A 26754-nucleotide genomic window follows, 5' to 3' on the forward strand; every position below is an offset into this window, starting at 1 on the left:
AAACTGAAGCACACTAATACAAATGAATTAAAAAAAATAAAAATAAATCGTTAGGATTTATATAAAAACAAGATTATGAGAAAGAGCAGTACTGATTTTTCTTTATTGAAGAATTGCTGTTCCAAACACGAAAAACAAAATCGAACACTTTTTTTGGCCACGCAAGCGGCACTGTCGATCAAAGAAAGGCCCATGTAGTCGTTTCCACCGAGACGTCTGAGCCGGTTGGCGGCTAAAGGAACGGGATCGATCTTTGATGAGTCCGTCGCCGCAATCATGTAGCATCAGAGGACTGGCGGTCAAATATACAACCATTGGGCTTGATCTACATTTTCTCAGGGGACTTATTGTAATTAATGCGCGCTATATGATTTATAGGAAACCACAAGGCTGTGTGGTTTCTCAGCTGTGTTGGCCATTGTGTGGAGTATTGTATCGGCCAATGCCGCGAACGTCTCTGACTTCATTTCGAATAAACTCGGTCGGTCGACTGCTTCGATTAAGGCAGTGTTCAGTCTATAAAATTGCGTCGCCGTTTGATTTGGTTGAGTCGCCGACTGCGGTGGTTTTACATTGTCATATATATTGAGATTGGCACTGAGCAAGATTACTCCAAAATATACTTCACAAAATTGCGGAAATAATACGCAGGAAACAATTGTAAGACCATTGGGACGACCAATCTTCGCTGTTATAGTTATGCTTAGCACTTGGGCCGCGGCAACAAAAGGTTGACGAACATTGGGTTAAGTTTTTTATAATTATTGAACCAAACGGGTTAGGCTTTGGCTAATGTGTATGGGAACACGAAGCCTTAAGAGTTAAGACAAACCTCAAAACATGTTTCGTCGGGGTTTGTCCTAAATTAGTTTAGTAGTGGTTCGTTAAAAGCGAGTTCCTAGTGGTAAGTTGATGGTTTGGAGTATATAGCGAGTAATTTTGTTTTCGGCAAACCAATGTGTTTACAGTTTGTAAATTTTACGACAATATTTTCCATTAGGTTGACATCATCAACCTTCTAGTGTTGTCATTCATAACGGCCGTGATACCAGTTGGTGAATTTAAAACTATGTTCGTGTTTAGCCTGAAATTAACACCTTTATACCATTCCCACTGTACGTTGTTATAACTGAGTACAACATAAATTTTCCAGGGAAATTATTTATTTGTTTTACAACTAAATACATTTGGAAGAACTAAGGGTGTCAACTATCCTACCGCATTTTCGTCCAGGGGTTATATTGCTAACATTACTTTGGGTTAGGGCGCGAGTTAGCGTTTGGGTTTGGGTGGGTCAAGTATTATTAATATATTTATTCTTCCATATTTGTTTCTTCCTTGCAATTTCATTTTTGACAACTCGTTTCGTTACTGTAAAAAAATGGTAGGATTCTAAACCAGCCGAACTTCGTGAGATTGGCGTGGATATGAACATATAAACACACAGAATTCCTGGATTAACAAAAAGACCACTATATAGTTTAGCCGGAAAGCTTTAGCACTTCGATTGACTCGAAAGCGCATCGATTGATGCGAGACGCTAAACCAAATCGATTATTGCGCTTTGTCGACGGAAATGATCCCGTAATTGTTGTGGAAGTACGGCATCCCGTGTTCACATTTATACAGGTGCTAATTGGATACACGGGCTCCAAACGTAGTTATAAACATCGCCTTGCTGAAAGTGTAAGTGACTTGGGGATATCACGTCATGCAAAAAATAAATTTCGTTTTAAAACGGTTCGACATTTTGAACAATACTATTGCATTTTCTTTCGCCGATGCTCCATTCATTGTAAGTCAGATAAGCAATGGTTTACATATTTTTAGACTTCCATTGACAATCCTGTTAATTGTTTGACAAAGAACTGACTAAAACACGTGGCGACATCACCAGGGGCGTTCCTTGACATTTTGCAACAGAATGGAGTAGACAGAAAAAAATTCGTGAAAGTGTTTAGCCATTTGCATGAATCCTATACAATGATGCTATTCTGTGACCAAAATGCTTTGGGTTCAATCTGTCTTCACAAAAGTATTTAAAATTTGACCTTTTAGATCGAAAAAACCGAAAGTTTTTGACAGTTTATCTTTGGTATTTTAGACACTTTTAAGCAGCACGACACGTCATTTAAACGCCAACTGGCCTAAAAACGGCCATACCTTTGTTTACCGCTTTACATTTTCCGTAATCAAGTTTATAGCGTCGGTATTAGTAAGATATTAAGGTGTCATCAAAGGCAAATAGCAAATAATACAAAGCTATCCCTTATGAAAGAAATATAGGCAAAAATAGTGTTTTACAAACGGAAGAGACAAAATGGATCAAACAATCGTAAGCATTCTGATGCGCTAATTTCCCCTAATTTGTCAATATTGCACGTGTGACTTTTCCCTTACCTCTTTTTTGTTTGTGTAGAAGGACACGGAGAGGTCGAGGATGTTCCTCCTCTTCTCGACGCGACGCACAAAGTCCCGGATCTGTTCCTCCAGGTTCCGAGCCACCTGAACAAGAGGAACAAGATGACGAGGTCGTTCGAACTAGAGATCGAACGATATCACTTTTGTGGACCGATAACCGATTTTTTTAGGTCAACCGATACCGATATCTTAGGAACACAGTGGATGTATTTTGAGGCTTTTAATAAAAATGCTAAAGTCATTATATTCGATAAAATCGATATTTCGCCGTTAAAAACGCCTCGCCAATACCTTATGCCATCATCAGAGTAAAAATATATCGATAACCGATTTTTTTTTCTAACCGATAGCAAATGACGCCTTTTACTACGCTTAAACTTGTAAGCAAAACGTATTTTCCAGATTATTAGGCCCAAATTTACATCAGTGTAAAGAAGTTTTGAAGAAGTAGAGTAGACCCTGTAAGACTACATGTGAAAAAACACGCCTGCAAACTGAGTCCACTCATATGTAAAAAAGGTTCAGATCTTTATATCAGTGGTTTTCAACCAGGGTTCCGCTTGTACAGTCCAGGGGTTCAGCAATTTCTAAATTGTTTAGCTAATTGAGGTGTTTTTATTACACTGCGGTTCCTCGACCAGTGGAATTATTGAACTGGGGTTCCTCGAGCCAGTGGAATGTTTCCATAGGGCTCCACTCCAGAAAAAAGGTTGAAAAGCACTGCTTTATATGATTAATTGGTGGCCAAATGATAAGGGACCCATTCGATCAAATAATAATGTGCAAATCTTTTCAGAGAAGGTGAGCAAAAATCTTGTTTTACTATTACCGTTTTTCAATTCGGCGACGAACCTCGCGAAAAAGGGTCTTGTTATTTGCGGCAGGAAATTACAGGCGAATTGTTTTGCCGTTCGAAGAGCAAAGTGCGAAAGCGAAATCTGATATTTTTATCACCTTTAAAAAATACCCACTCGGGCCGTAAATCTCATCCTCCGTCGGCTGTTTGCCAAACAGAACGCCAACTCAGGCCTATCCGTGCGCAACGTGTTCGAAAATAAGTTTCATTGGCGTCGTTTTGACGCCAATAAAACGCGCAGTGGGTTCCGTTTTTTTTTATATGTTGACGAATAACTCGGCCTGCTATAAGTCTCCTCAAAGTGTTGGACACAATTTCTTTTTCATAAGTTTAATTTTGTTTTCGTGCTGCTTTCGCAATTTAGATCAACCGTTTAAATACGAGACACAAAAAAGTGGTTATCACAGGGACAGCAATCATCTTTTTAACGGCCAAACAAACTTGCCATTGCATGACATTCCGAAAATAATCCATTGCATTACATTCCGAAAAAATTATCTACTGCATACCTATAGGGCAATCTTCGCAAAAGTGCCTATCAGTGGACGAAGCAAAATGAAACGGCCGAAAGAGTTTGCAGCAGTTTGTGATCAATTTCAACTTTTAAACAAATCGACAAAATAAAACTCCCGTCATGTATATTGTCTCAATTCTTTGCAAAAATACGGCATTGCGTTTCAGTGGAATTCTACTAGGCGAAACAATTAATTGCTGTTTGGTGAAATACAGGACTAACTTAGTTCTTAGCCACGTTCGTCTAATTAAAAAAAACTTGAAATCAGGTGACACCAAGTTATCCTGATAACTGCTAAAACGCACATGTTGGTTTACACGACAAACGTGTTTTTGTTGGTTTACACGACAAGGGTAAATTTCCTCGTTTTAGGGGGTAAATGAGCTATCAATCGAAATATCTACATCGGTTGAAGGGCTCATTTTCGTTGTACTTTATCTACTTTACCAGATATTGAACAACTCGTTGCAAAAAAGAGCAGCCGTCGCATTAAATATAACTGATGTAATTTGTTACTTTCGTTTTTTACTAAATGAGCACCATTTTATATATTAGGGTAAATCTGATATTCGTTTTTGTTAAAAGGGTAAAACATACAAAAAAGGTTAGGAACCCCTGCTTTAAACCGAAAAAAAAGGACATTTGCGCACATTGAGTACGCTAATTCAATAAGCAATGCTGTGTACTGTGTAGCCACCGTGGTTATTCCATAATTATAGTGTGGCCGATGCAATGAGAATAGGATGACCAGCGCGATAAAAAAGCACGGTGAACGCAACTGTGTGCGCAAGCTTTAAAATGGTAGCAGGAAGAACTAAACAATGTTCTACAATGAGATTACTATTCGTTACTCTTTAATTTATAGTTAGAGAGAGAGTAATGTGGATATGTTCCATCTAGCGTGGCCGATGCAATGAGAACATAGGACGACTGGCGCGATAAAAAACATGGTTATCACAATTGTGTGTGCAAGCTTTCAAATGATAGCAGAAAGAAGTTTCAGGGCGGCCTTTACCCAAGACCAAATACACTTACGCCGACGAGATTTCCCAGAAGGCGTCACTCGATACCTCCGGTAAACAAGGCCTTAACACCGCATATATATCAGTAAAAGCTCTCGCTCGCTGTCCTGGCGTGTTGTGCACCTTGCCCTAAGGCGGCGATGTAAAAGGATAAGGCCATTATCGCGCCGCTTTGAAAAGGCCGAGTCGCCGAGAACAGGCGATTGGCATTAAGAGAAGGCGAACCCTTTTTTTCGCCGAAAGCCTTTAACACCTTTTTCATACTTGACTAGTTTACACGGCCGCTTTAATCGTGTTTTCTCACATTTGCTCGTGCGGAAAATGCACGTCAGAATTAGCTATTTTTCCAGCACCTGTATTGGCTGGGCTTACGAACATGGACGACGTAACTTAAAATAGGCGTAAACGATCATTTGCATCTCATGTTCTTACGTTACAAGCTTATACAACTGTGACTAATGGTGCAACCCTAATACAACAACAAAGAAAACTTTTATTTATCTCGATGGCGAACTAGCCGATTCTTTATCACTGTGTTGTATTTTGCCAAGAAAGAAAAGCCCAAAAGTTGCAATATTACTCCACTGCGAAGGTTTTCAGATTCTAAAAGCAAGGTGTGCTGGGGTATGAAACTTTGGCAAAATTGAAGTACATCGTTGTGATTTTGACGCGTTTGAGTCATCATGATCCTGCACATTGTTGTCTGAAGCTTGCTACTGACATTTAAACACAGTTTTCACATTTGTAATTTGGGGAATGGCATCTAATGGGGAAGGGAGTCAGGAAATTTAAAAAGAACTTGCCCACGGCAATAAAACGATGTGCAATTACCCAACAAAAAACAGGTTTGCGATCTAAATAGCCCAGTCCTGTATATTTGCACAAAAGCAGTCGGTAATGCAGTTTCAATGGACGGCTGCGCTTAACGACAAATAACGCTGCAAAGGCGAGAAAATAAAAGCACAAATGACAGGCTTACGGGAAAAACTTTGCCCTTTGGAGCAAGTAGAGTGCGAAGTGGCTGGTGGATCGAATTCGTAAAGCGTTACCATATAAGGCGACGGACAGAAATTCGGCTTACGACGTTCATTTCAAACGTTTTCTTTTGTCCTTCAAGTACGAAAACTGTGATGGATTTTAAGAAAATTTGAACCGGCCTTTTTACATTCATTACATCGTCTGATTTTCTCTTTTTTCTTGTTTTTTTTTTTACTTTTTCTATGTAATAATTGAAAACTTTATCGAATGTATACAAATCCAAGCCAAAAAACACGCAATGGATCTTTTGTTGGTATATGTTTGCTTTGGCCTAAACTATATCAGAAAAAATATATCAGTCCCATTCTACCTTATTATACACGAATTGATAGCCGTATGACAAAAACAATGGTGATGTGAAACTGTTTTAGTTAAAAAAGGTGTTCGCTATAAGCAAAGGTTGCAATTTTGCACGCCGGCCTAAAGGTGCAAAACTCATAAAGCGAGTATCTTGTCGAACACTATAGGCACTCTACTGACAACAAGCATACTAAACTTCAATAAGTACTCTTTCAAACAAAACCAATACAGAGGCGATTCAAATTGAAACTAAAGCAACATTTTCCAATGCACCTTTGCCTGATTAGTGATTACTCAAAACAAAAAGCAAGCGCAATAAGGGTAAACAGGTGACTTGAATAAAGATATTTGAATTAAAGGTTTTCACTTATTATACTCGTTTGTGGAGTAAGATGTTTTCATTAAAAATATTAACAAATTTCGCCAAAAAATTTATTTAAGAGTTTTGAAAAATCTCAAAAATAATACTTTCGGCCAAAAAATATTTTTTTTTAATTTTAAAATTAATATTACATAAAAATACATAAAGTTTTTAAAAATCGCCTTCTCTACCTGGAAAATCTCATGCGGGTCGCAGTCTCCGTTTTGCGCCAGCTGCTCGGCGGCTTCCAGAAGTTTCTCAGCGTTGGTGTACGTGTTCTGCGCCACATCCTCGAAGTCCTCGTGCCGCTTGCGCAGCTGCCCAGCTCGCTGTAGCGACTTCCCGATGCCCGTGTACTTAGCGAGGAAAGCCTCACCGTGTTCCGCTATCCACTGAAGGACCTGCGTTTCAGAGATCTGGGTTTTAAACTCTTATTTCTTTCTAAGGCTCGTTTTTGTTAGCCACAATCATGGCGCTTAGTTTTTGGCGATCGGTTAGATTTGACGCACTTTTTTCGCTTTTCGTTCTGGTATGATTTACAATTTTTCCATTTTTAACGATCCCCGGTTAAGAGATTCTATTTTATCACACATAAAAAATTAAATGTTTGCAAATCCACTTGCGTACCCGCATTTACTAACAATATTAGTCGATTTATGAACTAATTGTTTTCTGACAAAAAATCAATGGGTTAGATCGCTGAACAATAACCGTGTCTTAAATGCCTACAATTATTTGCCAAATTAACCGGCATCGGGTATCGGCTCCGATCCCATATTATAGGAAATCCCTAGTACGACTCACAGTATCGGGATGGGGTATCACATACTATTCAATAGGATCGGAAATTACTGCAGGGCACACAACTAACCTGCTGTACGTCGTGCTCGTAGACCCGAAGGTGGTGTTTTTGCGAGAGGGCCGCCTTCCGTTCGTTCCATCGCTTCTCCAGCTCTCTGTGGTGGTGAAAGACCTGAAAGATGGCAACGTAAAGAGTTTTACGCAACGACATTCAGAAATAAAAAGCGCCAGGGTAACGCCTGTCGGTTCTATAGGCGCGCCAAGTGGGTCCCAATCACAAGTCTTGTTGTGGAACTGATTTACGTTTCCGATTGTGCAAATTTCGGTCTGTTCTTTTTTTGCGCACCCGTTAGCTATTCGATATACTGTCGTGCAATTTTTTTTTTAATTTTAGCGGAAAAGGCCAAGTAACCCACAAAAATGAATTTCTGGTAAGCACACAGTTAAGGGTAAACTTCCAAAGTTCCTTTTTCGCCAAGAATATTTTTCTGGAGTTGCTTACGTCATAGCGCATTTAGAAATACTCTAGATGAGTGTCAGTGGCGCGTAAGAGTTAGTGACGAAACAGGTCTTGCTCACCTCGTGAATGCTGTCGAGCACTTGTTGTGATGCGCCACTGTAGTCGATCAGCTGCGCCAGAACGTCGTCACTACTCGGACTTGCTGGTTTCTGAAGGAAGTCAAGAAGTTCTTTGCCGTTGTCGCAAACCTGCGAAGAAGAGGTTGGGTTATGCCAGGGATCGACAACCTACAGTCAGTGGATCCGCAACTGTAAATCATGTTCTTGCGTATTTCGTTTTCCGTGTGAGCTGAGAAAATGTGTTTTTTCATATCACTTTGCCATGGTGGACGTTAGTAACAACTTCTGACGTTTAGTTTAATTAACAATAGCAATTAAGCAAATAGGTTTGCGAAACAGTATATAATGTTGGCAAAAAGTGCTTTGTTGTATTTTGTTTAAAATGTTGGCATAACAACACCCGAGTTAATGGAAATTGATTATGGCCCACCGAGAGACCTAGCCAAGATAAATTTTGGCACGCGACTAAAAACGTTGCTGACCGCGGTTGAGGGCGAGTGGTCAACAAAAGGAAAACTGACGATTTTTTCTCTATCTGGGCGATTTGCACTGCACTACTTTATGTGTGTATTTGTACGGCTCAGGTGGTTTCTTAATTATAAATATCGTGGTGCAATAAACCTCAAAAAACCCTAAGGTGGGAAAAAGGGGGGACCGCCTTTAGGCGTTTATTCAGGCAGTTTATATATTTTTCTTATAAAAAATGTCAGCTACCTATATATTTTCAAAGCTGACAACTAAATCGCCTAACTAAAAAGCCAAAAGCTGCGAGTAATAGCAATCGACCAAAAGCAGCCAGTTCGTGAACTGTCCAAGTGTCTTTTCGAAATGCCAAAACTAGAAAGATGCCAGATACCCCGGCAACTGCTGCCCGCACCAGTGTGCTTATCCAGTAACTGTTTTTCAAGAAATTTGCCTTTGGTTTGCGCAGCTTTCGGAATATACACGTGCGGCCGCTGGCAACTGCGTCACACTTGTAAGCAACTTGTAAGCAAGGAGGGATTTGTTGCAAGCTGTTGAATAATTGATGACGGGCGTGTAAGCCTTACAAGATACCGATTCCATACGAGGTTTTCGGGAGTGACCGGCGTTGGACTTTTGCTATGTCTGGCGGTTCGTAACAACAACAATACGTCACAACTTACTGTGCTACATCGAAATGTCCGATAATATCGGATCGTAGACGATACCCGATACCAAGTGGTAGTGTGGGCACTCGTCCGATACTAGGGTGGTATCGGTGCCGATCCGATACCAAATTAAAATATAATTTTGAGACATGATTGTGGTGTTTAACGCAGCATTTTACCTTAAGAGCAAAATTTATTAATAATAGTAGGTTAACAACTGGAAGTTACTAAACTTCTTAAATCTAAAGCAAAGTTTAACCTAAAGACCTGGGAAAACACATTTCAATATTTCAATTTTATCTATTTTGCTCGTTTGGGTATAACAATGACGTAACTACGTTCCAAAAATGCTTTTATGGATTTTTCTTTTTGCCGCAAAAACTTAACAGTGTAGGTAATGTAAAGACAAGAACGACATTTGTGAAAACTGTAAGACATGCAACTCTTGTATAATGTAAAGGCTGTATATTATAGGAAAACAACCATCCAATGAAACATTTAGATCAAAATTCGAAAAGGGGTGAAACAATTATATCTGTACTAACCATTAAAACCGATTACATACATGAAAAAGTCAATTACCATGCACAAATTAAAGCGGAGTTTGTCTTATACATCATCGTAAAACATTAACCTATATTAGAGAAGTTCTTTGCGAAGTATTACGAATAAGCTTGTAGTAACCCACAAGTGGAATGGTAAATATTACGCTTTTCGTATAAGCTGTTCACTGTTAAGTAGACGAGAATACATAGTTTTCCGAACATGACAAATTAGTTTGATAGATCCTTTCGGTGTTTCTAAAATAGTCTCTGCTTATAACGAAATTGTAGTACTGTGATTTGCAACAGATTAATTTGATTTTGGTGTTCGGGCACATACTTCACCATCCTCAAAAACGTAGAAGCGCAAAGTCAGTCTAATTCAATCCCTCTCATATAGCACTATAGAGTGGAATGTTTTCGTTTCCGGTTTAAACATTCCGCCGAATCACCAATTCCCGGGCGCTTTTAGCTGCGGCAGCCGGTTAAAATTGATTTGACATTTAACCTATTAAAAAGCACGGTTATAAAATATGTCCCAATCTGGCCCGGGTAATCTCGAGTGTATTGATACAATACGCAGAACGGTGTGCATCGCACTGCGTATAATGTGCTAGCGTCATATTACAAAAAAAAGAGATAGAAAGTCGTAATTGCAGCCGCGATATGGGCGCGTGGCGTAAAGCTAAAATCGATTGCCAGGTTGCTGAAATAATCATGCCGATCTCCGTGCAATCCACGGGGTCAACTCACTTAAGAGTCGATATACGCATATTGCATACACATGTGAGATGCCAGTCGGACAACAAATGGACTGACAAACTTGCGATTTCTTCAAGTAATACAGCGATTCAAAAAACTAAGGCTTGGCGTAAGGAAACGCTGGTTTAGCTTTATTAGGTAAACTAGGTTTCAAAAAATAAAGTTATAGAACAACTTACAAAATTAGTGAGCTTTGTGCTATTATTTAGTTTTGTTTAAAATACTAGGACAACATAGTTTGCATTTTTATTTACTTACTACAAAAATTTCCAAAAATGAAAAAAATGAAACCCGCAGGTCGTAGTTGGGTCACTGCTGTTTGACTACGACCAACTACTTAGCTCGATACCTCTAACTGAATACCGTTTATTTTTCTGTTCAAATCAAAACACTTTTGGGGAGTTCAATCATATTTCGAAAAATTCCCATATAGGGGCGTCATTCTCTTCGCGCCAATAACACATAAATGGTCGCGACAACAATAGGTACTGATTAAAATATATAATGGTCGCTAAAAAAATAAGTACCGACTCCATATATCATGAAAGAATAGCCTGAAAAACAACAAGTAAAAACAAAAATCGTACAAAATACATAAAGCTGCGGCGTCCTGGGAGACCTTTAAACCTTTAAATAAGTTGCAGCTCTAAAAAGGTGCCATAAAAAAACAAAATCGCCAAAAAAACATAAAAATTGCGCCCTGGTAGGCCTTTACATTCTTAAACGTAAGGCAAACCACTCAAAATACTGAAAACGGCCAAGGTATTCTAAAAGATTAGGGTCTAAGAAAAAAAAAACTTTCGTCTTGGTAGGCTATTACACCCTTTAGCGTAAGACAAGCCACTCAAAAATACTAAAAAAGGCATTCTACAAGAATAGGGCCGAAGAAAAAAACAAAACTCACGTCCTGGTAGGCCTCGGTGATACGCTCGTGTAGGCTTTGGTGCTTGTGTAGGCTCTGCTCAAGCACTGCGATCGTAGCCACCGTGGTGCTCGAGTCGCTGGGATATCGCTCGTCGTTGTCACATTCACGACGCCACTCGGACGCGTTGGCCACAAAGCGCTCGACCCTCTGGTGGAACTTCACGGCCAAGGCCATCAGCCGGCTGCGAGTAAAAAACAATAGTTGCAGCTTGCAGGTAGATATGTTCTATGACAAGGGTGTTCAAACGATTTCTTCCATGATCCACCATAGCCTGACAACATGATGATCCACTAAATACGAATAATGGCCTGGAGCTTTAAGTTTAGAGTACTTAGATGGGTAAAACAGTCAGCAAGAAACGCCAAGTTACATAGATAGGACCTTCAAGCAGAGTACTACTTTGACACTTTACATTCAAAAACATGACCTACTCTTTACGAAGGTCCCACACCTTTTTCAAAGCTTTACCCTTACTTAAAAAGGTTACTTTTATTTTATTTTTTCTTATTTTTGAAGACCACATTTGGAAGATCCACAAGTTGTACACAGAAGGTAAAAGTCAGACGTAAAAGTTTGGACACTCGCCCGTTCGCCAATGCGAGTGCAATTCGCTACGGACAAGTGCTGATGATTGACACCCACTGGCCAAGCTGGCGAGTGCTTCAAAAACAATAAGTTGGTTGTTGTTCTTATACCTAATGTCGGTTTTAGGTTGTTCATGTGCATCAAGCTATTTTAAACGGCCACTGCCAAAGGGTAATTATTTAGCTAAACTGTGAGCAATGCGACAACGACTCAATAAGCGCATCGCATATGTTAAAAATCCTACGCATGCAATATGACGGCAAAAAAGGCTGTCTCTATAGTGGTTATAGTAACAGTTTATTTTGGTTAGCACCTAACTTCATTTCTGCAGTGTACCCAATTTGCGCGTGGTTGTACGCAAGGACTGGTATTCAAGGAAAACAGAAAACGGTCGAAAACATGTGCGGTTTTAGTTTAAATTTGTACTGTTTTTTTTTTCTTTTGACAGAAAAAAAAAGAAAGACGAAAAAAAATTGCAATAGAATAATACTTTAATAATTATTCACTCCTCATACAATCGAACTATTTATCACGAGGAAAATGTTTTACAAGCTCTTGTCCTAAAGTGCTCAGCTTACTTTGATTTTTTAGTGAAATTATATCGTTTGGCGTTTCCATGAAGTTTACAGTAAAAAGTGAAACATTGTTGTAAGGTCGATTCGAGTTTGTCTAATAGCAGCTCCCTGACTGGTTAGGTGGAATCCAGCTGCGGGAAGATATTGGGAAGACGCGGCGAAGTAGGTTAACTGCGGATTAGCAGAGCGGCTTACGATTTGCGTATGCGCGCATTGTGAATCAGCAACGAACGAATTGCGCATCTTCATAAAAATGATTGATGTGTTTGAAGGCCGCACAAGCAACGTAAATGAAATTCTGAACGACGTAAAATAAAACAATTAAGAAAGGGTTTAATGAAAGGGTGGGCAAACCGCGGCGGCTCTTCGACACGTTTTAGGTAATCTTTGTGTAAAAAGTGACAGTAACCAATAAGGAATAGTGATGTTCACTTTATTGACTAAACGCTTTTTTTGCGGCTCGCCTGTGTTTAAATTTTTTTTGCAGCGCGGTATTTTATCGCACAATTTACAAACCCGTGTTAGATGCGGCGTTATGGGTACATTTGATGAAATATTACGTGGCTTCAACATCTGTCCTGCGTCGCGTTTAACTCACAACAGCCGCGCAATGAAGATGGTCAATCCTTTAAGCAATTAGTCGATACAAACAAGTCGTTTTACGAGGTGGTTAAAATACACAATAGCAAATCGAAGAAAACCACATAATATTAGTAAATTGTAATGCTTTAAAACCAATTTTTTTTAAATCGGCAGTACGGATGACGATAACATCGGATCGGTGCCGATACCCGATGCCAAGGGGTAGTATTGGTACTTTTTCGATTAAGGGTAGTATCAGTGCTATGAGATAATAATAATTTAACCGGTTACATCGGTAGTTTAGCCATTATTTGCTACCTAATAAAGCAATTTTTACCTTAAAATGCAAATTTAAACAAAAATATGAAAATAAAAAACAATTGACGGTAATTGAACTTTTTTACGCTAAAGCGATTTTGACCTAAAAACCTGGGAAAAATTACCTTGAAATAATTTCATTTTAGCTATTTTATTTGTTAGGGCATAGTAATGACGTCATTGGTATCGGTCTACAATATCGGTATCGAAATAAAACGTCAAACACAGCAGACGAATCGTCCTAAAAAGTTTCCCGGGCAAAAGGTGAAACGGTGGTTTGACAGATAAATGCGCGTAAACAAGTTCTGGGGTAATCGAAGATCGAAGATCGGCGACGAAGGCCGTAATGTTATTTTCATAAAGTTGGTCTGCGTCATTGCGCAAAGGTTAATGACACGTTGTTGTCGCGAATGGCCGCCGCTTACGCTGTGGACGGGTCAAAATATCCGAGTTTACGACACAACCCGCGGTGTGACGATTCTGTGAAAGGATTGTTCAGGGCTGCGATAGTAAACACAACTGTAGACTGGTTCATTTAGGAAAACAATGTCAATCCTTGTTTCAATTTTTAGGAAGGTTTTACACTACGTTTAACGCGAATTTTCACCAAAAGAAAGGAATAGAAATGCTGACAGCTTTCATATCAGGCATCGTAACTAGATAAACAGCAGGCGATTGTCCAAACAACATATTTATAATGTAACGCAGTTTAATTTCGCTTGAATCTATGCACACAGCTTATAACAACAGCCAATGATTTCACGCTTTAATTCTCGATAACTGCTTTAATTGTCGAGAACTTTCTCGTATTTTCTGACGCAAATGCAAATAACCTAAATATTCGGAAAACATGTAATGCTATGTCATTAATTTAACATTTTTCGTATAGGGGCTTATGAGCAAATGAATACATTTTTCAGTTGTATAGAGTAAAAACAAACGTGTGCTATAGTTTTGCAAAAACAAAATTCTGTGCCTCTTAACCGAAAGAAATTTTGTAAAAAAATGGGCTCGTTTTTACATGTTTAACGAATACCAAGAAAACAGCGAATATGCGCGTCTGGACAACTGGGCGTGCATGTAGAATTTTGAACGACCGCCAGCTGTTAAAACTGAAACTGGCAAGTTTATTGCTTTAAACAGCCGACGGGGTAGTAACTAGTAAGTCATATATATATAAAGCAATGCCAGTGGTAATCCTTTGATACAATTGCCGAGGCTTTTAGTAGGGCCTTGTCACATTTATTGGGTTGAAACGCGATATACACTTATTGCTTACGATTTACGAACATCGCACATTTGATGTGAAATTAAACAAACCTTGAAATGTTAACTAGTTAAAAATCTGGCTCTTAAAAAAACGTTCTTTTACATGAAGCCGTTAAAAGATTTACCGAACAAAAAATTGTCACTTTTCGTCAGAACATAGATATTTAACACACTCATTCTTCAGATTGAGTTAATCAAATTTGATGCGGGCCACGCGGCAAAGCACACTACAGGAGAAACATAAATGCAATGGTAATTCTCAAGCGGTTAAATAGGCAAGTGTTACCTTTTTAAGAAGTTAGCAAGCTCCAACCACAAACGTCAATTATCTTCAAAGCTATAGGATATATCGAAAAGTCTAGGGAATATTTTTGATAAAATGTGTATTTGCCGGACAGTTTATGCTACTATGAATAACGTGTAAAAAATCCCAGCTGGATATCTCCTATACCTCAGGAGATAGTAAACGCGAACCTTAGAGCTGCTGAATTCACTTAGGGTATCATTTAAGGTTTAAAAAGTACCCTTATCACTCACCTCCGTTCGTCGAGCGCAGCAGCAAAGATCTTCCATTCAAGGTCGAGGTTTGCGGATATGTCACGGATCTCGTCGGCTGCGTAATGCCCAGTTTCCAGCAGTCGGTTGGCCACCAGCATTACTCGCCGTACGTTCACGTAGACGCTCTGTGGTGAGAGGCAACAAGTTGGATAACATGAGAGATTAGAGACAATATTACTCGGTGGGTATTGGTGCCGATCCGATATCAAATGGCTTCCTGCATCTTAGCCGTGTTTTGCATTGTAAAATTGGGAGACTATAAAGTAGAGTTGATGGACTTAATAGTCTGGCCGAGTACAATCAACAACCACCGCACATCTCAGTTAACAATTATACAAAACGCCATCTGAATAAATCTCTTTTTTATATGTAACTAACAGCAATTATACAATGCATTGGGCCACCAACCCATAGAAACCAGTGGGCGCGAAAAAAATTAGGCGAAATTAACTTGAAAGACTTGTAAACGAAGGTGATTGGTTAATAGTCTGGCCGGGCACAATCAACAACCAACAACGACCGGACTATTCAGTTAACAATTATTGCTATTGGTAACAAGTGAAGGCGCTTTTAAGGCATCGAGTGATTCATGGCGATGGCAGGTCACAGGGCCTTTTCTCGCTGTGACGGGGCCTTTAATGGGCGACACGGCGCGCAATTAGCCGCACGGCGAGGAACACATCGGTGCCAATTACGCGAGGTCCTCAGTCACGGCGGGCGAAGATTACAGAACGCGTGCGCAGGGCGACTTTTCTCGTTTGGCGTAATTCGACGCGATCGGGTTTCGAAATCGAAAGTCAAACGAGACGACTTTACTTTTGATTGCTCCTCAGAAGAGGCAGTGTGATAAGCGGATGCAAGAGGTTACGATTCCAAGAGAAAACTTCACACTTGCTAAAAATAAAGTATGCAAGGATCCCGCAATATAAAATCAAAAGGTTTTAGATGCGTTTAACTTTTTATTAAATCCTTTAAACGCGATATTCGTATTATCAAACTGGGTGGCAAAACACCAAAAAAGATTTTTAAGCAAGATTAACCAGGTAACTCTAACTTTTCCCCTGTAATTTACAAAAAATTATAAAAAAAATATCAAACCTCCCACAAAAAGTTAATACTTTATATGGACTTCTCTCATTTAACAAACCTACATCCAACACCCTAAAAAATAGCGACACATGAAAATTTGACTGCCATTCAAGTACAATAGCTGAAAGTTATCCTGGGAACAACTGGTACACTGCTTTTAGATTTTTTAAATTAGAGCAAAAATTGAATTCAAGTAATTTACAAATAATTTTCTGAAATCAAATTTTATTCACATAAGAATGCAATTGGCAAAGATCTTACATTGGTACCTTTTAGCAAAGTTTATGCTATTCAGACTAAAAAAATCACCTTCAAGGCTGCTAAGCCTCTCCGAATAACAATTTAAATTATATTTTCCGGCTGAGAAACTAAAAAATGCCCTTGAACAAAGCAACACTTTTGTTAATATAAACTAGAATTGGAGCATGCAACCAAGTCAAAAATTAGATTAGAATTAAAAATTGGATTAAATGCATTCAGGATAATTTTTCACACTCAACAACTAGCTAAGTCTTGTGCGCCATTGTTTAAAAAAGGTGTCCTAAGAGAGTGGTAGCATAAGTCTACAAGTTTTCGCCGCTATAAATGTAACGGACAATTTGTGAAGCATATTTCCAGGAAAATATGCTGATCGCTGTCTGGATTAGCGTTAAGCAGTGTTATTCCACAACCGGCGTTATCGGCGCGCTATGTATGGTTGCCATACGTACGTTAAGGCTTCGACGTGTAAAACGCGCGATTCGTGACTAGAGGCTTAATATTACCTCTCGTCAGACTGTTACATTTCGGCCGTGGCGGAAATAATTGCACTCGAGCAAACAATGGCAAAGGAATTCCTTTCGATTCCCGGGCCATTCCAGAGCCAGGGCCATTGCGGTGGTTTTAACCAGTCTGGGAAACAAATACAGCTTTGCGTAATGACACTTGACGTTTCTCAGTTAGGCTAAAAACGATCGAAACGATCGACCAGACATTTTAGTCGACCCAAGTGCATCTGCGACGATTCGAACGGGGTACACTTTCGCCTTTTTTAACTTGTAAGTTTACCAGTTCAGAATCTCACATTACAAGGGTTTAAACATAAAGGGTAAATTTCAACATTGGCGATATTGATGTTAGACGGACAACTTTTAAAGAAATCTTTTATAGTAAGGCGCGAAATGCGATTTACTAAACTTCATAGATTCGTCTTGAAAACCAGCTAGAATTTAGATTCAAACAGCTCGGGCTCGGTAATGTTTTGGTCCGCTCGGTTCACCTATACCTCTCTACTAATAAATTCAGACAGGTATGAGCACAACATACATGTACGTTCCATAGCCCGCTTTTACAAGGCGTTTGGCCAAAAGGTAAGGCACATATGTGTACAGTTGTTTCTACATGGTTCGCTACTCATCGGGCAGTACCTTACCATGGAGTTGTAAACAGTTTTTTTTTTTAAATGACTTAAGTGTCAGTCAACTCAAACATTAAATAACTTAAGTCCAAATCATTTCATTTGTAGATTTAAAAAAAATCCAGGGCCAATTTCTAGTCTTTCTTGATAAACCCAAAAAAGTTGAGTCCCAGTCAAGCCATAATTTGGGCAAGTTAATTTCAAGTCAAGTTCTTGTCACAAAAATCACACATTAAACTACTAAAACTGGTAAACTCGTCTAATTATGAGCAATTATTCAACTAAAAAATAACAAAAACGAAACATATAGCGAGCAGATTGGTTTATGTAGTAAATTAAAATAAGATAAATATAACCCAATTTTATGCAAATTGTCCGAAATACTTGGGTCAAAAATTTGCCAAAAACCTTCGGTCAAGTCAAGTAATTTTTTTCCAAATGACTTATGATCTAAGTCAAATAAAAAAAAACAGTGACTTAAGTGCACATTATTGACTTGAGTCATTACCACACTGGTATACTCACCATGGAGTTGGTAGCGAAGTGACGGTGGCTCTCCTGTAGGTCAGAAGCCTGCTGACAGTTGGAGCCGATATCGGTGCAAGTGCCCACGAACAGGGCCCGGTTCTGCTTTATCCAGTCGAACATCTACACAACAAGTCGGACACGGTTAAGGCGCGGTAATAGGTCGTGATTCGGGCATCGGCCCGGCCATCTGTTAGTGCTTGATGCGAAACTTCAGCCAAACGAGCGCTTGGTATTTTGAGTAAGTTAGAGCGAAGACAACGACACAACGAACGCAAACGCCGTTTGTTTTGGCGTATAAAGAATACATCATCGCAATAATATAGAATAGTGTTTATGGACGGATAAATACAAAAATAACCCTGAAAAATTCTTTTTCAGAAATTCAAGTTTTCCGTTGGTACATATGCTCACACGTAGCCTGGCGGTCTATAAATAAAACGACAACAAAATCGCCCAGAAACAAAAAAATGAGTTTTGAGCAGATTTACATTTTTCAACTGAAAACCGTTAAAATCTAGTTTTTCAGTTGAGCACCAATATTACCGAAATTCAACAAATCTTCACGAAAGGTAAACTCGAAGTGTATACGTTCAAAGTACAGTTCGTTCTACGTAAAAGAGCTACTTAAATCTAATGCAGTTTTGCTCGCTTCCTAGTTTATTTAATGCTAGATTCACGGAATTGGCCCACCATATACAAAGTGGGACATAGTCTTGCAGCAAGCGTTGCGGTGATTTTATTTAATCTTATTTAGTAAGTTTTTAATTCTATTTAATCTTATTTTGAAGTGCATTCGTGAAAAAAGAACCTGGCTATGACTTGTAAAATGGCATTTAATAAAAAATTATGTTGTTTCTAGAACTGTTTGGACATTGAATTATGTATGTTTGAGATAAATGTGACCTAAAATAATACTGGCAATAGAGTAACATATCTACGAAATTTAATTGCCGAAATTATTCCCTTTAAAACATGATGAATGAGCACGGTTCTGATTTCAAATTGTATTTTTCATGAGACGAACATAAATAATGTGCTATGTTGAATCTACCTTGAAAATATTTTGACCAAACGTGGATTTGAATGCTATTATCAATGGCCTAAAACAAAACCTAATTAAAAGGGACACCTTAGCGCAGTGGTTCTCAAACTTTTTTAGCTTGCGGCACACTAAAAAAATTAAAAATATTTCGCGGCACACTTTTAACAAAACAACAATAGAGCAACTTTACAATCGTCCCTAACAAACGACAAACGATATGTATAATGCCTCAAAATTATTAATCTGTAATGAATAGTGCGTAGTTAAGTCTAAAATTAATGCGTGTACGGTATGCCTATTGGTAATACAAATACTCTCTTTTCCGAAAATACAAAAAGTTTCGCGGCACAATTGACAATCCGGGACACAGTTTGGGAATCACTGCTTTAGCGGGACAAGAATAAAAAATAGCGGCAACAGAATCATCAGTATAACATCTCGAAACCGTCCCACCTTGTCGGCGTCTTGCTGAAAGAGCCGCAGCTGGTAGCACTGCTCGAGCTTGATCTTGCGCAGGTGCCAGAGGTTCTGCAGTTGGTGCCTGGTGCTGTGCAGTTTCTCGATCAGACTGTGGATTCGCGGCGCCGCGCTCTGGAAGTCGGCGTTGCCTGACAGAGGCACGCCCCCACTGCTCCCTGGAGAGAAAAGGGCGAGGTTTTTTTCAGAGGAGTTTGCTTGTATCAGGCAGACAGTTTTATGAAAAAAAAACGACACTCAAAGACTGTTGTAGGTTGTAATTAAGCCTTGAACCCGAATCTCCCGACGTTTTTTTGTTTTTTTTTAACACAAGTCAAATACGAAACAGTACGAATGGCCAGGTCAACAATCTCTTTCTAGACAAACAACTTGAGCTGCACATATTCTCCCTCAAAAACTATTTAAACTTTTGGAAAAAACGCAGAGTTTTTCTTTTCAATACGCAAATCAATTCAAAAAAAAAACTTCAAAAAATGTAAAGACTTAGTTGCTCGTATCAGGCCTGCCAAACACTTTTATAAAAAAAATCCGGACATTTTAATACTTTTGTAGGTTGTTGAAGGCTTTAAACTGGATCGCCCAACGTTGCTTTGAATAAAAGTCGAATACGAAACAGTACAAATGACATGGTCAACAAAATAAATACAACTCTTTCTGGAACACCAACTTGAGCTGCACATATTCTCCCACAAAAACTATTCAAATACTTTTCGAAAAACACAGAGTTTTTCTTTTCAATACGCAAATCAAACCAAAAAAAGACAAAACGTAAAGGCAATGTGACAACCCTGTTGTTCGCTTCGCATGCATGCTGCTTGTCGTAAGGTAAAATGACGCAAGGGTGAACTTTGTAACGTTAAGCTCCATTTATAACCCTCCTTGTTTAAAGGTCCTGTTTTTTATGATTTCCAGCGAATGTTGGTTTTGTCTTGTTATTGCATTACTCAAGTGTGTTTTTCAGATTCTATGTCATTTTTTTTCCGTTTGTAAAGCGAGTATTCGAGAATTTGTGTTTTATCACTAAAATAGGCTTTACTGCGAGTTTTTGGGGGTCAATGTTTTTGTTTTTTCTACGTTATTCAACTTTCCCCGGCGATTTTTTCGGGGATGTGTTTTGTCGTGACTTCTCGCGACCTTTACCTTATTAAGCACGCATACACTATCTTCCGTAAAAGCGCAACGATCGGGGCATTGACTTCGCTAACGTTATACTGTATATGCCAATCCCGTGGGCTTTCAAAGCGCGACATTCCATAACCGTCGGCCAGCCTGTGTATTGATCGCAACCGACTAGACTTAATTTTTCCTCAAGCACGTTTTGTTTTTGTTTTTTGTTGTTTAACGGGTAACACTGAAGAAATTCGTCTTTAAAAAACGCAAGTCTAACCAAAATTCGAATTGACCTCACTACCTGACCGAAAGGTACGAAATAGAACGAGAATGTAGTTTAAAAAATGCCATAGTAACCAAAAAATAAATAATGAAAGTAAAAATGGACTAAAGTAAACCAAAAAGGTATATTTTAACTTTTTGGTCTATGATGAATAATGGCCAGGAGCCCCGGACAATTTTTTTTTAAATTAATTAAAAGATACTTGAAAAAAAATTAGTCCAGACCCCCTTTCAAATCTGCCAACTGATCCAATTTCCATAAAAAAGCACCGGCCAGATGGGCCAGAATTGGATCCGGGTGTGACGAACACGATAGATTGGCGATTGGTCTTCGCGAGGCGCCGGGAGAAATCAAAACCGTTTTGGTGACCAGCGGCGGAGATCGACTTTTAATTGCTCGTTTAATTGAACGTGACGCTATGGCGTATGGTCGGGTCAGACGAACAACGGCTAACGGCAGAGGAAAATTCGATAGCATATGTCCACAGTTCGTGTCCGCAATTGATTTTATCGGTCCTAGATTAATTAAAAAGTTTGTTGATAGCCGTTGGCTTAAAGATAAGATAGAGCACTTTCTTTAGTTTGCGGTATTAAATTGTGACGGTGAACTTTTATTTTACCGTATACAGCCAATTCACGATTTATTTTGTATACTTATTTTGCAGAAAAAAAATGTGGATTTGTAGAAATTTTGTTAACACTAAAACTCAAATTGCATCCCAAATTTTCTATCCGAATAACAACTTTTACTAGATTTCAATTTCATTGGGCTTACATTAAAAATAATGAATCCTTATGGTACTTTAAAATAGAAAATCGTTTTTTAACTTTACTAAATAGTAAGCTGAACCACAATTGGCTTATATGAGAATAGAATTACACTGTACTGTACTCTCCAACTAATATAACCAATGATACCTTTTTAAAAAAGGAAACTTAACCCAAAGTCATCAGGATTATCAACGACTTTTACTTGGATTTATTTTCATCGGGTTTAAATTTCAAATAATGAATTTCACTAAATAGTAGCACTTTAAAATAGAAAATCGTTTTTCAACTTCACTAAATAGTAAGCTGAACCACAAATCCAGTATTACCAGGTACAACATATTCCATGCACCACAGTATCACCAGGTACAACATATCCCATGCACCACAGTATGTATATCAGACCTCGTCAAACTAGGCATCGGTCCCTAAGAGGGTTATAAGTGTGAAGGTAGTAGCCTACATAAATCACAAACAAAAGTCCTACATCTGTATCATTTCTACCTTCCTCACTTTCGAATTTTGATATCCAAAGTCCTAATAAGCACTTGGTGCATCATGGAAGGTGCATCATGGAAGATTGAGGTGCGCCGCGCGAAAATGGAAAACTATTTAAACTTAAAATATTTTTCATCAGTTTTTTGTTTTCTCTGTTTGTTTAGTTGTTAAGGGAAACACTGGTAGACCTCACGCCGTTTTTAAAAAAGGAAACTTAACCCAAAGTCATCAGGATTATCAACAGCTTTTACTAGGTTTTAATTTCTTTGGGTTTACATTTAAAATAATGAATCCTAATAGCAATTTAAAATAGAAACCTTTTTTAACTTCACTAAATGGTAAGCTGAACCACATGTGTGGGAATAGAATTTACACTGTACTATGAAACTTAACCTAAAGTTATCAGGGTTATCAACTGTAATCTTTGGCAGATAAAAGGGCATTGTGGAACCCACTTAGCAAAAGTTATTTTATCAGCTTTAAGCAAACAAAGACATATGCTGGAGCACATAGTTGAGACCTGTTTTGGAAGCAACCAGTAGCTGAGATATTTGCCAGACAAACATATACAGCGCAAATAAATGCTCCTCTATGTTGACATATGGACTTTTGGCTCAGCACAATGCATTTAAATTCTTTCGTTTGCACGAAAATCCCTTCATTATTTTATACCATTGTAAAAACCTTAGGGTTGTATGTATACAATTTTTATCAAGAGCATTAGAGTACTAAAAAGACAAAACATTTATATTAACATGTTTTTAACAGTAAAAATTGTGTTTTTATTGAGTTTTTTTAGGCAGTTGGTACTAAAAAAAAATAGCGCAAACAGTTTAAAATAGTGATGGCCACTAATTGCCATTATAATAGTTTGACGAGCTATGTTTTAAAGAAAAACATATATATATAGACATTGTTTAAGTTTCAAACAAGATTCTTAAACTGTGTGTCGTATAACTTTTTTATTATTCAAAAATCAATAAAAAGCATATACAGCTAAATTGTGCATTATTGAAGTAGACAACTAACAAGTAAATATGTACTACTTATGTGTCATGCAACTCATGCCATTTACCAGAAAATCCACTATCCGCATCGCAGTTGTTTCCATTGATTCGCTTGAGTAGTTTCTGACCCTGGGAGTCGAGTTGTTCAATCGGTGAATTCATTATTTTCTTTTTCAATTTCACATGTTCTTCCATCATGACCTAGTATACCAAAAAGCAACCAATTTTTAATTTGTTAGTCAGATTTTACAGCAAATTCAACGTTTTTTAATTGACGAAATAACTAAATTACAGCATTTTATAAATAAACAACTGAAATCGCAGTTTGTTTTAACAGAAATCTAAAACTTTTATAATTTGTTATCGTAGAAGCTACATATTTTACTAAATTACTCAAGTGTCAATGATAAGCATGATTACATTCAAGTAAATCTGTAAAAAATACATTTGTTTTATAAAAATAACCAAGTTATTTTATAAGTTTAATTTTTAACTTTTTACAATTATTTATGAAAAACAAAATTGAAAACTATGAATGCCTTAATGATTTTAAGTTTATGACAACAGTCATAAAATAAATTATATATATGATTTTCTTTTTACAACGCATCAACAAAATGTAAATCATCCTGATTTAACCGTCACTAATTACACAAAACCATTCAAACATTTTATAACTAGGGCAAGTATAGTCCTGACTGTGCCCAAAAGGGTAGAAAACATCTCTCTACATACAAGGCTAACCTTGTTGATAAGTGAAATCCAGATGTCTGAGTGGCATTTATCCTTAGGCCTTGGGTAAACAAGGTTTAGGGCGGCTGTCAACTGCTACATATTCGTCACACAAAGGTTATTATTGAGAGCATTGGAGTGTAGTCCTATTGTGAACCTTATCAGACTAAATCTGCCAAGCAAGGTGTCTTATTCAAACCTAATCAAGCGTGTGTGAGTGGTGAATCACCACAAAAACCAGACGATTTGCCTGGCTGTTGTCTGAAATTGCAGCATGGTAAACAACATCTTAATATTAAGAGCTATAAAAACGGAGCTATCCTTAAAAATAAGGATCAAAAATCTGTTGAATATGTCAAAAACATTTTTTAAGCCAATAATTAAAAAAAAACTACTAAAATCTAAAAATATGGTAGGTAGACTTTTTGCACGAAGATATAATTTTGTAACTTGTATGTGTTTGTCTAACTTTTGTATGCTTATTAACCTTGAAGATTTAGTAAGAACCTAACTTTTTGACATACACCAAATGGAATATTCTGTAAGCATTGTAACCTTTTTTCTGTAAACAAGCAAAAATCACAGCAAAATAAAAAAAAACGTGATGATGATTTCTTAAGCTGCCTTTTAATGATGTTCAAACAAACAGAAAAGAATATCATTGTAGCACATATACTTTGTATTATACCCAGAAAACATATTGAAAATTGCAACTTACCTTGGCGCCTTCCTGGTCACTTGCAAACTGATCTGACGACAGTCGACTTTCGCTGTCATGTAGTTTATCTAAAACATCCAAGGCGTCCCAGATAAACTCCTCGAAGGCAATTCGAAGTTCGATCCATTCTTCGTGGTCGTAGGACAGCGTTCCGCCCAGTTCAGGAGTCAACTGTCGGGGGTCAATTGATCGGCATAATCCGTCCAATGATACAATGTGAATCTGTATATAAATAAAGCAAAGTTTTGTATATTTTCATTTTAACCATCATGAATAAGTCATTTCCAATATTATTCAGCACATATTAATAGGTCATTGGAGATGTTTTGTATTTATAAATATATTAATAACCTAACCTTTATTTAATTTCAAACATAAAGTCTGCATTGAAACATATTTTAATTTTAAGGCACAACTTTCATGATGTTATGCTCAGTTTAGAGATATAGGTTACATGCAAAAACGTTGATCAACTCAATTAAACCAATTTTCCTGTAAGACCTAAATCAGTTGATGTATTATTACATTTAACAGTTCTAAGATATACTTTAGTTTGGTGGGGTCAGCTAAATATTATTTTAATAAAATGATATGTAATATTAAAATTGTGTTGGGTCTGCTTCTTGGTTAAAACTTCTACACCACAAGACAAAGAGCCAACAATATATAAAACATGGAAAGCAAACAGTGTGAGGTGTTTTGTGTGCAAAGCAAATTTGCTTTACCAAGTGTAACGTATAAAAACACAACGGGGAATTTCAATCCGAATCAAGCCATATAGGCAAGGAAGTAAAACTTTCTTATTATTATACTATTACAGATTTCAATATAGGTAAGTTGAATTGGTGTAAAGCGACATGAAACACCCATGACATTTACTTGTGTGTTGAGAGCTTACAATTTTGCAGTTAAATAACATCTACAATTCCTTATTAGAATGTTATTCTTGTCCAGATTTTACATTTTCTGGGTCGCAATTATCTACATGACTGCTTTACGGTATTGCTTACCATCTCAACTATATTTTCACATTAAAAATGTGTCATGATTGACAATATTTTAATTTTGCATACAATAGTTATTGGGTCCTGAATTCTCATTAAAAATTGAACTTAATAAATCAAAAAGGGGAAACTAACAGGCCGATATTGTATACAGTGTTGAGCTGGGTGTCTGGGCGACTGGGCGTCTTGGGCAAGGTCTGTGTATACATTGGTCTTTTTTAATGAAAGTTGTAGGATACAAATCCGAAAAACATTTTTTTGGAATTTAATTTGTTAGAAGCACCCTTAGTTCTCATCAAATATTATATGCAATCTTACATCATTGTTAATACCTCAAGAGAAACATCATGGTTAGTATAGTACAGGGCATTAGTACACTCAACTAGTGGGCCGCGGTCCGAATGCGGACCTTTATAGTATTGAATCTGGACCTTATCTGTCTCAGTATTTACTTAGCAATGCGATTTGATTAGTTTTCTCTAGGCAAACAATTGCTGCTGTTTATTGAAAACCCCTACATAACATAATTCCTAGTTAAAGCCAAGGACAAATTATACCGTATTGTATTTTGTATGACTGTGAATTATTTTATGAGAGGTACAACAGGCCTAAGCAAATTTTAAACTTTTGTAACTGGACCTAAAGTTGCTAAAAATATTTGAGTAGTCCTGGTATAGTATATACCTCAAAGGAAAATTTGTTGCTGCCAAAGTTGGTTCTCTGCTTTTGCCAGAAGTTATCCGGCTTGATGATGAAGGCGCCGTTTATTTTGGCTGGAAAGTGATCCTGCAGCACCTTGAGTATGGGTTTAATGGCGTTCCAGGTGGAACCGCGCATATCCATGACAACAGTGAAACCCAGTTGCAGCACATCCTCACTGAAACACAAATGAGTTTAAGTTCAAGTTTTGTATGTCTATTTTATTGTCAGGCTGGAAATTATTAAGGGAAAATTCAAACTACAAA

At 37.8% G+C, this 26754-nt stretch overlaps 1 protein-coding gene across 1 annotated transcript in view; it reads right to left on the minus strand.

The window, feature by feature from the left end:
* LOC146132066 (triple functional domain protein-like) overlaps nt 1–26754 on the minus strand; it is a 96829-nt gene that overhangs the window by 68429 nt on the left and 1646 nt on the right. Inside the window, exons 3-13 of the mRNA XM_083397198.1 lie at nt 26474–26666; nt 24786–25007; nt 23404–23536; nt 19647–19828; nt 18149–18271; nt 15118–15263; nt 11231–11432; nt 7893–8021; nt 7384–7485; nt 6704–6913; nt 2401–2505 (exon numbers count right to left, since the gene is read on the minus strand). Of these exons, the coding sequence (XP_083253324.1) occupies nt 2401–2505; nt 6704–6913; nt 7384–7485; nt 7893–8021; nt 11231–11432; nt 15118–15263; nt 18149–18271; nt 19647–19828; nt 23404–23536; nt 24786–25007; nt 26474–26666 (1747 nt within the window). The remainder of the gene's footprint in view (nt 1–2400; nt 2506–6703; nt 6914–7383; nt 7486–7892; nt 8022–11230; nt 11433–15117; nt 15264–18148; nt 18272–19646; nt 19829–23403; nt 23537–24785; nt 25008–26473; nt 26667–26754) is intronic.

The sequence above is a fragment of the Ascidiella aspersa genome, chromosome 9 (assembly GCF_963924565.1).
Source record: "Ascidiella aspersa chromosome 9, kaAscAspe10.2, whole genome shotgun sequence".
Lineage (NCBI taxonomy): Eukaryota > Metazoa > Chordata > Ascidiacea > Phlebobranchia > Ascidiidae > Ascidiella > Ascidiella aspersa.